The sequence below is a fragment of the Poecilia reticulata genome, chromosome 14 (assembly GCF_904066995.2).
Source record: "Poecilia reticulata chromosome 14, P_reticulata-male-v2, whole genome shotgun sequence".
NCBI classification, from domain to species: Eukaryota; Metazoa; Chordata; class Actinopteri; order Cyprinodontiformes; family Poeciliidae; genus Poecilia; species Poecilia reticulata.
The window spans coordinates 29,185,440-29,197,613 of record NC_088843.1 but is presented as its reverse complement, the minus strand read 5'-3'; the positions used below and the strand labels follow the sequence as shown (position 1 = coordinate 29,197,613).

The 12,174-nt window shown below is 43.2% G+C and overlaps 1 protein-coding gene across 9 annotated transcripts in view; it reads left to right on the top strand.

Annotated features, from left to right (window-relative positions):
• The window catches only part of gria1b (glutamate receptor, ionotropic, AMPA 1b), a 205,540-nt gene that overhangs the window by 113,448 nt on the left and 79,918 nt on the right, over positions 1 to 12,174 (top strand). For 8 of the 9 annotated variants that reach the window (XR_014090912.1, XR_014090911.1, XM_081615707.1 and 5 more), the window contains 3 exons: positions 4,441 to 4,625; positions 10,287 to 10,340; positions 11,315 to 11,473. Coding sequence is in view for 7 of the 9 variants with exons in the window: in XM_081615707.1 (XP_081471833.1) it covers positions 4,441 to 4,625; positions 10,287 to 10,340; positions 11,315 to 11,473 (398 nt within the window). In the remaining 2 variants the exon portion in view is untranslated. Of the gene's footprint in view, positions 1 to 4,430; positions 4,626 to 10,286; positions 10,341 to 11,314; positions 11,474 to 12,174 lie in introns of all 9 variants that reach the window. The other variant, XM_081615710.1, reaches the window with a different exon arrangement.

Genomic DNA, 12,174 nt, shown 5'->3' with positions numbered 1-12,174 from the left:
ACTTATTTGACAATTCTGATCTAAGGCAGTTTATTTCTATTCCTCAGTAAAAGCTGACTTCCTGAATGAAAACAAAGCACGTCTGCTGCCCTTTGGTGTGAAGAAGCTGCCTTCTAGAATTTCATTCAGGGTCGGCTCCAGCCTGAGGCACACGGCAAATATCACAAGTCGGTCTCCCTTTTTAAAAATGGAAGAATTGCTCAGCATTCGGTTTGATGAGCCACTTCCTACTCAGCTTCACATTAAAAACTGTGATATGTGAATAAATACTATATAAGGGTGAGAGCTGCCAACATGGTTAAAAATGAAGACCACCAAAATATAAAACCTATACAACTGAGAACTAACAAGTTAAAAAAACACCATAAAAAGGACTGGTGATTTGTTAGCTATTCATTCAACATCATAAATCAAGTCTTTATTATTCGGTTTTTGCAATTTGACTAAACTAAAGACAGATACTGATAAAGAAATGAAACATGCCCCCACCTTCCACGCTGCTTGCATGTAATTCAGAAAGATGTTTGTTCTGGATTTCTTCCTTGGAGGTTATCCAGGCATGTTCCACTGGGAGACCAGGAGATAAACCCAAAGCGCAATGGAGGGACTCTGTTGTGCAATACCTATGGATCTGCGGATCATGTCATTACTGCCAACAATCTTGCATTTTGATTTTATTTGGAGAATTTCTTTGCAATCAGTGTGAGTTTGTACAATTTTCATAATTTAACTATTTTCAGGGTAACTGCTTGAGCAGGATATGCATTAAGCTCTCATTATCTTAGTTCATTCAAACTGTTTAAGCAAAAACTGAACTTTTAGATGACACAATTTCGAATATAATATGTAAATAAGTATATTTTATTACAGTTACTGTATCCAATATTACAGTAAAATAAAATGTATTCAACACTTACAGTATCTAATCTGTGTATTAAGATTTCCAACCTGGGAATATTCAAAAAGAAAAATCAAATAGCAAACCAACCTTTAAGTAAAAAGCACTTCTTATAGACAATAAGAACAATGCTCAACATAAATAACGAAAACAGACATAAATAACGAAAACAGAACCTAAGCAAGCTAACAAAGACGAAACTGTCATGAGGCGGTGGTTAGTGGTGAGTAGAAACGCAGGCAGGAACCAGGATGTAGCGAAAATGATTAATTTAATGACAAAACTAACAAGGAACAACGGGGAAACAGCACGAGGAAAAACTGGTAGCACGGAGACAGGTAACATCAATGAGCATTCAATTGACAATCAGTAGACAAGGACCCGACGAAGAATACAGACAACAGGGGAGACTAAATACACACGGGGCAATCACGGGAACGAGACACACCTGGGAGACAATCAACGGGGAAAGACGCAGAGACAGGACTAACAGGGAACAGAATCACACAGAAACTAGAAAATAAACACATAGAAACACGGATCATGACAGTACCCCCTCCTCAAGGGGCGACTACCAGGCGCCCAACAAGAAAAAGTCCAACAAAAAACAACCCAACAGGGTGGGCGGAGGGGCGACGGCCGGAGGGCCAGAGTCCAGAAAACAAACCAGATCCCAACAGGGTGGGCGGAGGGGCGACGGTAGGAGGGCCAAAGTCCAGAAAACAAAAAACCAATCCAAAACGAAATAAGCACCGCAAAACCCTCCGGGGGCCGACCACGGCACAGGAGGCAGACCTCTCGTGGGAGGTCCGGCGGGCGGCGACGCAGGAGGCGGAGCTTGAGCCGCGGTGGGCGGCGACGCAGGAGGCGGAGCTTGAGCCGCGGTGGGCGGCGACGCTGGAGGCGGAGCTTGTGCCGCGGTGGGCGGCGACGCTGGAGGCGGAGCTTGTGCCGCGGTGGGCGGCGACGCTGGAGGCGGAGCTTGTGCCGCGGTGGGCGGCGACGCTGGAGGCGGAGCTTGTGCCGCGGTGGGCCGGTCGGAGCGCCGGCTGCTGCAGGCGCTGGAGACTGGGGTCCGGGCGGAGCAGAGGCCGTGGGCTCGGGCGGAGCAGAGGCCGTGGGCTCGGGCGGAGCAGAGGCCGAGGGCTCGGGCGGAGCAGAGGCCGAGGGCTCGGGCGGAGCAGAGGCCGTGGGCTCGGGCGGAGCAGAGGCCGAGGGCTCGGGCGGAGCAGAGGCCGAGGGCTCGGGCGGAGCAGAGGCCGGGGAACCGGCAGGACGGCCGGCTGGAGTCTCGGGAGGTGCACCGGGGAGCTGCGCACCGGCAGCGGACTCGGAGAGCTCTGGCGGAGCGCCAGCTGCTGCGGGCGCTGGGAGCTCTGGCGGAGCAGAGGCCGGGGAACCGGCAGGAAGGCCGGCTGGAGTCCCGGGAGGTGCACCGGGGAGCTGCGCACCGGCAGCGGACTCGGAGAGCTCAGGCGGAGCGCCGGCTGCTGCGGGCGCTGGGAGCTCGGGCGGAGCGCCGGCTGCTGCGGGAGCTGGGAGCCCGGGCGGAGCGCCGGCTGCTGCGGGAGCTGGGAGCCCGGGCGGAGCGCCGGCTGCTGCAGGTGCTGGAGACTGGGGCTCGGGCGGAAGAACACTAGGGGACTCTGGAGGGACGCTAGGGGACTCTGGAGGGACGCTAGGGGACTCTGGAGGGACGCTAGGGGACTCTGGAGGGACGCTAGGGGACTCTGGAGGGACGCTAGGGGACTCTGGAGGGACGCTAGGGGACTCTGGAGGGACGCTAGGGGACTCTGGAGGGACGCTAGGGACGCTAGGGGGCTCTGGAGGGACGCTAGGGGACTCTGGAGGGACGCTAGGGGACTCTGGAGGGACGCTAGGAAGCTCTGGAGGGACGCTAGGAAGCTCTGGGGGGACGCTAGGAAGCTCTGGGGGGACGCTAGGAAGCTCTGGGGGGACGCTAGGAGGCTCTGGGGGGACACTAGGAAGCTCTGGGGGGACACTAGGAGACGCTGGAGGGACACTAGGGGACTCGGGGAGCTGCACGCCGGCAGCGGGCGCAGGAAGCTCGGGGAGCTGCACGCCGGCAGCGGGCGCAGGAAGCTCGGGGAGCTGCACGCCGGCAGCGGGTGCAGGAAGCTCGGGGAGCTGCACGCCGGCAGCGGGTGCAGGAAGCTCGGGGAGCTGCACGCCGGCAGCGGGCGCAGGACAGAGTGACCAGGCTGTGGCGGCTGGAGACGGGCAGGCTGTGGGAAGAGACGGAGCTGGCTTAGGTCTTGCTGCCAGCACAGCCTTTACCGTCTCTAGCTCCAGTTTTACCTCCTGGTAGAAATCCTCCAAGCCCAACCCAGGAAGGAGCTGGATCCACCTGTCTAGGTGGATCACCATCCGAATGGCGGCGTTGAGGCGGGTGAACGGAGAATATGGTTTTTTTAATTCCTCGTCGTATCTCCTGACCTCCCTAAACAGGGAACGACGGTCTGCTGGGTCCATGACGTTGGCGTTTCTCACCGGTATTGGTCGTGGTCGGGTCCTTCTGTCATGAGGCGGTGTTTTCCGGTGAGTAGAAACGCAGGCAGGAACCAGGATGTAGCGAAAATGATTAATTTAATGACAAAACTAACAACAAGGAACAACGGGGAAACAGCACGAGGAAAAACTGGTAGCACGGAGACAGGTAACATCAATGAGCATTCAATTGACAATCAGTAGACAAGGACCCGACGAAGAATACAGACAACAGGGGAGACTAAATACACACGGGGCAATCACGGGAACGAGACACACCTGGGAGACAATCAACGGGGAAAGACGCAGAGACAGGACTAACAGGGAACAGAATCACACAGAAACTAGAAAATAAACACATAGAAACACGGATCATGACAGAAACAAACAACCAAGATACTAAACTAAACAAGGATGCACATGGTATGTAAATGAAAAATAAAAAGTTATAATAGGTGACCTTGGTTTGAAGGACTTTTCTTAATGAGAATAAAAATGAACAAGACTTGGCAATAACTTTGATTTACCATTTCAATAATGGCTCTTGCTCATGAGATAATTAATAGCACTAAGACTGGAGCTTATGAGACTGTGCTAACATTTGCAGGTTCAAACTAAACTAGAAAATTTTAATTAAATGAAGGTTACACACACTGTGATGGACTGGCAACCCATCCAGGGTGACCCCTCCTCTCACCCATTGACAGCCAGAGATAGGCACCAGCACCCCTCCTGACCCCAATGGGACAAGTGTGTAAGAGGATGGATGGATGGATGGATGGATGGATGGATGGATGGATGGAACACACAATTGGACAGCAAGAGAAGATTCTTGCATCAGGTTTTCTAGAAAACCTACTGATGCTTCTTCTAAAGACAGTTGAATATCATCTGCAGAGAAATGAAGTGTGATTCTGAAACAAACAGACAATAGGAAATTTGCAGATACCAGAGGATCAGAAGATCTGCATGTAACAGTTCTTCGAATCCTTTTACAGATTTGTGGGTGAATTGATTAATTTAGTCTTCTTCAGGTCTGACGGTGCTGCAGAGGATCCTTGATACAGCAGCAGAGCGCAGTTGGCAGGTTACCTCCGCTAACTTGGACACAATGACGGAAAAGACCTTCATCAAACTCCTGGCCGATCTTGACTACAAGGAGGATTTTCATATCATCATTGACTGTGAACTGGAACGATTGAACAACATCCTCCACCTGGTAAAAGGCTCACTGATTAACACATTTTTCCCCATGAGATTAAAACTAAAAACAAGTATTTGTCAATGTAATTTTCATGTACATTAAAAGTTTTGCTCTGTGGGGGTTAAACCAACCATTGGTTTACTTGTGGCTCCATGTAATTTCAGGTTTGAACCTTTTATCTGATTGCTGTTAACTGAGAAACTTTGGAATAAACCTTGGTAATGTCATGTAAAGGTACTTGTTCATTTATTAGAAGTTAGCTACAGATTATATCCAGACCTTAGCATCCATGAATGATACATGGGAGAGGACAATAAAACAGCTCCTAGAGAAGCAAGCCGAGTGCAAAGAGCTAGTAGAACAACAATCTCTGCCATCACGCAGAATTAAAATGCATCATTTTCTTCAAAAATTTCTTCCAAAAGCACTTTGTCTTGAGTATGTGGTGAAGTGCATGAATTCATGGAAAATCAATGGTCTCATTGGCTAAAAACCAAAAACAGCACATGTTGAATCACGTTGTAAACACAGTGACTCAGTTGACTCATAACTGCCATTACAGAAAAACTTGCAACACAGTTCACTCTATTTAAGTTCATCTCTTGCTGCTTCAACAAGGGTCAACAGTGAAAGTAGCAACCAGGTTCTTCTAATTGAATGTACTTGATTAATTTATTGTCATCAGTGTGACCTCCTATATTAGAATAGTTTGCCGTTCTGGAACTTGTGTATTAACACATTCTGAGGACATAAACTATGACCTTGGAAAAGCAGTTTCTATTACACATTAATCTGGAAAATATTCCAAACAAAAAGGTTTCAATTGCCAATGTTTCCAGTGCTCCCAGCAAATTGACTGTGAATTCAGAACATGCTAATATCAGATTAATAATGAAACCTCCAACAGATCAATCTCTGCTGGGCTTTGCACAGTAAGTTTGCATATTAAATGTTAGGTTAGGTTTATAGTTTTTGGTCATAATGCACTGCACCATATTTGGACAAAACCCAAAGCAACATATGAGTAGAAATATCTCAAACAAACTGTCAGCCAGGGTGGTGGAGGGCTGATGATTTACGATTTCTGCCTTTTTATATGCCAAATTATTGTACAGTAAGATAGCAAGATAGATAACAGATGTCCAAAGGCTAACAATAAATGAACTGAAAATAAATGAACTGAAAGAAAACATGCCAATTTAGAGAAAAAATGTTTTTTGATTTAAAAAAAGTATTTTTGTTGATGTGTTTTATTTTGGAAACACTTTTTTCAAATCTCATGAGTCACATGATCAACAGCTGGATGTTAACTACTGACATAAACCACGAAGAAACACAGCAGTAAGTGGTAGGAGGATGATGGTTTGATCTCAGAGCATCACACAGTTCATAAAGAATGGTCTGTCATGCGAAAGTGTTGAATCCATAGCTCTTCTGTCAAATCGCCTGCTACAATGTTCCTCAAAACACGTATAGATAGTTGCTGCCAGATATAAGAGGCTTGTCACTCCTGGTCCTGAATAAGATGCCGATGGCTGTTCTGATGACTGATAGATGAGGGAGTGCCATGGCTGAATTATGACTAAATCTCATGTAATAGTGACTTTATCATGTGAACTAGATTATTCAAATGTGATTTTAATTACATTTTTTATTTATTGGACACACTGAAATTGAAAATTGTGTTGTTTTTTTTACATTAGCAGAACAGTGGCAAAGAACACATTTGTCATGGAAAAGCAGCTTATAGTTTACCTCACCTCTCAACCAATGACTGCTGGAGACAGGGAAGAACCTGCAAGGACAGGCGGGTAAAGACTATGGCTGGATGGATAGTTTGTAATTGGCTCACTGTTTTAGAATCTCCAAAGTGAAAAGATAAATGTAAGTATATATTCTAACAGATCGATGCAGCAATGATCTGCTGACCCGATACAAAACCAGGATGAGAGGCGTTAACACGCAGCAGTCCATGCTGTAATAACCAGATGGCAGACAAAGATTAATTAGGCATTAAATTAAATGACATTTTAAAAAGACTGATAAACCAGAACAGGCTTGAAAAACGAGTGAGTTTTCTGCTGCATTGTCACTATGTGGTAAAAACTGACCACTTCTTTATTTTAGCCTCAAAGCAGCTGTACTGGAGTCTGTTTATCCTCCTTTCTTCCTTTGGAGAGCAGCTGTTGTCTGCCAGCTGCTAAGAGCCCATTAGTGCTGGTGTCAGTTTGACAGGACTGTCCAAACAAGCAACTTCTCTGAAACTACATCACAACACAGTAAATAAGGCTGACTGGAAAAGGAACAATATTTCCTTTCAGATTAGCAAGTGGAGCTGATGTTTACTTTAAAATGATTCAGTGCTGTAGATAGTTATGAGTGAGGATGTCTCTGCAGCTATGAGCTGAACTAGAAACTAAACCAGTGGTTCTTATCCTGGGTTGGATCGAACCCCAGGGGTTCGGCGGAGCCTCTGCGTGGAGGTAAAGACACACTTGTGTAAAGTCGTGATGACGCCCCGCTTTGCCATCACTTGCTGCAGAGGATCACGTTACATTGCTTAGCCAATCAGAGGATCACGTTACATTGCTTAGCCAATCAGAGGATCACGTTACATTGCTTAGCCAATCAGAGGATCACGTTACATTGCTTAGCCAATCAGAGCTGCGGAGGAGCCCTGATTGAAGGATCCACTCTCAGCATGGATTTGAACTTGTATCTTTATTTACTTCAGCAAAGCTCAGTTTTTACCAAATTCTGTAGCTTTCGGTGTTCTTCTAAATCTGCTCCTTAGTCGCATCTTTTTGGGGTTGCTACTGCCTCTAGTGGCGTGGGGGTGGTAACACAACCACACCACTACTAAATCAGAATACCGCAAAGTCTGTATTATTTATTATTAATTTTTCATTCTCATAAAAATGTAGAGCTAATTAAATGATCTAAAGACCTTAAAGTGGTTCCAGTTTCTCTCGATGGCCAACCTGTTGAAACTGTGGCAAATTTTAAATACCTTGATCAACTTTGCTGAAAACACTGAATATATTTTGAAGAACTGTTCTCAGAGACTCCACCTTTTAAGAAGACTTTGTGATCATTCTAGTTGGGTCGCCAACTAGAATCTAGTTTTTTGGGGGGAAAAAATCATATTTTATTCATCACTACAGAAGGGTTCAATGAATGCGCATATGAAACTGGTGGGTTCAGTACCTCAAAAAAGGTTAAGAACCACTGAACTAAACCCAGAAGGATCTCAGAGGGAGAGAGTTGCAAGACAAACAAATCCACTCGATCCTGATGTTCATAGCTGGTCGTCTTTGTGCTTTTTTAAGAGGGAGTGTGGACACTTCTCCTTCAAACAGGAGCCTCTTGGCTAAATTGCTAAAGTCACTGTCTGGTCTCCCTTGTACATCTGCCATCTGCCCAGGTAATGTGAGGTAGCTGTACTGTTGCAGACAGACATTTTTCAGTGAATGTTTTTTTAGGAAATAGAAGATCTGAAATAGTTACTTGGGAAGCCGTAGAAACATGAATATGGCTGAGTGGCTGTCGAGTCGCCTCGGAAATTAAGGAGAGCTGGATCTGAAGAGAGCAGTGGACTATTGTCTCCTTTTCTGGGAGAACAGGATTTGGTAACAGCAAGGTGTGAACATCATAAGGATATCGGACATTCAAGAAGGAAGTAGCTCCACACTGAATGAGATGTTCAGTGTGAACAATGTCTCTCCATCATAGTTTTCTTTACAAATGGAATTCATTGGGTTTCACACTGATGACCCTTTACTGCAGATTGTGCTCATTCACATTCAGATATGTTTGCAGAGGCAGTTTTACTCCGTGCTTGTGAAGTGTCTTTTTATCTCATTATCCACCCATGCTTCTGTGAAATTTATATCACTGACCAACATCCCAGTGCACACAGACATTTAGGTAGATGATGCTTGTCCCAGTTGTTGGATCCACTATCTGCTCACTGATCAGAGACGCTGAACATTTGTGCTCTGCAGCTGTTTTGCTTTTAACAGAGCTCTTTGATATGAGGTTCAGCAATAATTGACTGGCAACAGCAAGAAAGGAAGAAAGAGGGAAGGGAAGAAGGAAAGAGCAAGTGCAAAGATTTATTTTTTTTCAAATTTACAAGAAGAGAGATAAAAAAGAGAGCAGGAGAAACAAGACAATAAAAGATTTTGTCTATTTTTGTTAGGGAAATAAAACCTTTTCAGCACAAACTCTAACCTAAAACCAGTTGTTAGTTTGTTTCCATTGACCTGAGACCAACCTGAGAGCCAGGTGCTGTTCTGATCCTTCAAATCTTTTTCTGGCTTCAGTAATTTAGTTTAGCTTGTTTGAAATATCAGATGCTGTTCCACTCGACTTCAGCTTCATTCATTCAGTTTAGTTGAGTTGAGTCTCAAGTGGCTTTTGCTGATGGTTCACTGTTGGTATATCAAAACAATCTTATGTATTGATGAATAAAACTGCAGACAATAAAAAGGTGAAAAAATGTAAAGTCCATAAGACATATTAAACAAAAACACTCATCTTTCTGAGAAAGGCCATTCTCTGGAATATCTGACCATCTGCTGCTAGGGAACACAGTGAAATATCAAACTTAGTCCCAAATTTTGGGCAGAGGCTTAAATCTGACTAGTCATTGGGATTTATTAAAATAAATTCCTTAATCTCCATAGATGACAGAAAATATCTTCCTTACTTTGTTTTTGAGGCTTGATCAAAACAAATAGGAATCCAGTTCTTCAACTACCGGGTGACATTTTGTATTATTTTATTAGAATACTTTGCAACAAAAATAAACACTTAAATTAAAAAGTCACTTATCAAATAAAGTTTTATTCTAATTGCGTCGTTTGCGTTATTTCTGCTTTTATCTTAGCTTCTCCAGAAGTAACCTCCAAACTGAGCCTTTCTTTTCTTAAATGTATTTTGTAATAATCTGGTAACATTAATCCTAAAGGTAACTTGGAAATGGTTGGTCATAGAAAAGCAAAGTCTGTTCTTGCATTAAGTGCATGCCAAAAAGAGTTAGGAAAATCATTCAGAACACAGATTTAGAGTTGACTCTAAACCGTTTAGGCCTGAAATATGGTGACATCACTACTTTGCTGTTTGAAATATTGGGACAAGCAAATCGATGCCATTCCATTAAGGGTGAAGAAACAGAAGCTGAAATGGTTGGGAAGCAGCTCTGATGTGATTTGATTGCTTTTATCCTTTTTCAGGATAAAACTCAAATTACAGCAGAGGGAATGAAGGAAGTTGAAGATGGAGGAGAAAGCGGAGGGCGGTTCCAACAGCTTCCTCCTTCAAAATTGAGCAGCTGTGCTCCTGAATGTTTACTGACTGATGCTCATTAAAAGTTGGACCACAGAGGAAAGAAATGACTAACACCTGCTTCTTTCTCCTCCTCTCGTCCTCTTTCTGCTGCCTCCTGCTCTTCTTCCTCCTCAACAACCATTTTTTTCTGCATCTTCAAACGTCCTCTAGCATCATCTGTCAGTTGACTCAGAAATCTAAGGGTACCCTCCTGCTTTCTTGCCCTCTCTTTTCGATGGTGATGAAGAACTGATTGTGATTAATGTGTGACGGATGCTTTTTATCACAAACACATCAGGAAAATGTAATTAACAGATAAAATACGATGCAATTCTGTCTTTTCAGATTGCAGCTCAAAAGAGAAACTTGAAGAACTACCATTACATCCTGGCCAACTTGGTGAGTCAGAGTTTGTAAAAAGCCATTGATGAATATAAACCAGTAGACTGAGTGTTAGTGGAAGAGTGAAGAAAATTGGTTTCCAATGAGGGGGAAATTGTTCCCAGTTTAAAGTGACAGAGGATTGTTAGTGAAAATACATTTTTATTTTGGCATTTGGCATTTCTACCATTAAGATGAATAAAATGTACTAAATATTCAGATTGTGGGGGAAAAATGAAGAATGAGAAGGTGAACAGATGTACTTTTTTTCCAACTGTTAAGAGATGAAGTGTCAATAGATCAAGACCAATATCCAAAGAGTTTTATGCAATATACATATATAAAAGACATAAATAACTTTTTTTAAAGGTTACATTGGCTCTAGTTGCCTTTATTTGATAGTTAATTGACAGAAAAGTGGATAATGAGAGAACAGGGAAAACATGTGGCAAAAGTTGCCAAGCTGGGAATTGAACCTTCACAGCTGCATCAAGGACTAAGGCCTCCATATGTGGGTTGTGCTTAACCCCTGCACCACCACAGCACACACAATAAATTACTTTTTGAAGTAATTTGGCTAATGCAAACTACAAATAATATTAAAAGCAACTTCTAAAAAGGAAAGGGGTGGAGCTCATGATATTTAGTTGGGGTTCAGGGCCTTTTTCAAGTGAGCAGGACAAGCCTGAAAATCCCCTTGGTATTTATGAAAAACAAGAATAAGTGAAGGTGAATAAGGCAATAATATTAAATAATAATGAATAAGGTGAATAAGGTACAGACGTGACAGAATTTCATTCTATTTCTATACGTGGGATTGAGCTCGGAGTAATTTTGATATGGTGTTTTTCCTAAACATGCTCCTTGTTTTCTATTGAAGAATAATAAGTTAATTTCCATTCAGTGAGTGAAGGGTTTGTTAAATGCAAAAGTGAGGCAATGAAACTTACAGATATCGAGTTCCTTTTATTCTTTCTCTGTATTTTGCTCAGGGCTTTCTGGACCTGAACGTCACAGAGTTTCAGAAGCTGGCACCAAATGTGACAGGCTTCCAGCTGGTGAACCGAACCTGCCCAGCTGTGGAGAAAATCAATGAAGACTGGATGGGCTTTGACAGCAAAGACCTCAAACTGACACGAAAGAGGCTCAAGGTGAACACGCACACAGACAGGTTTATAGTTTGAGCTATATTGGAACTTTGTATTGTTTTCAACTAATTTTTAGTAACACTTTACCTCTAAAAATGGAACTAGGATTTGGTTCCCATAAGTCCCCACTAGTCTTCAGAAGCGACTATAAAAGAAAAGGATGTAAATCAGAAAACACAAACATAAACATCACTTAAGTTTAAGTTTTTTTCATCATTTCAACATGTCTGCCATTCTACAGAGAGAAGAATTATTCACAAGTGGAAAATATTTCAGACAGCTTCCAATCTGGACATCCTCTAAAGGTCAAAATATCCAATTCTCTGAAAATGGACACAAAACAAAGTTCTTAAGATAATGGCCTAAGCCATTTTTTTTCTTTTCTAATTCATCTTTTGGCAAAAATAAAAAATAAAAATGTCTGGCCATTATTTTAAGTAGGTGACAATATTAAGTGTTAAAATTCATTAGAACAAAGAAAGAAAAAGTCCTAACAAATATCTTTATCTCTGCTAAGAATATGGCAATATGACTGTTATTTCCATAGTTACGTTTTACTAAACCACTTCGCCATTGGGCGAACCAAACTAAAGATGTTTGGTCATGAAATGGAGTGGTGTCCTTATAAGCCACAAAACTTTGATGACCTTTTTCTTCACACAGGGAATTATGAGTTTTATCAAATCCAGCCTCAGTGTAAACAT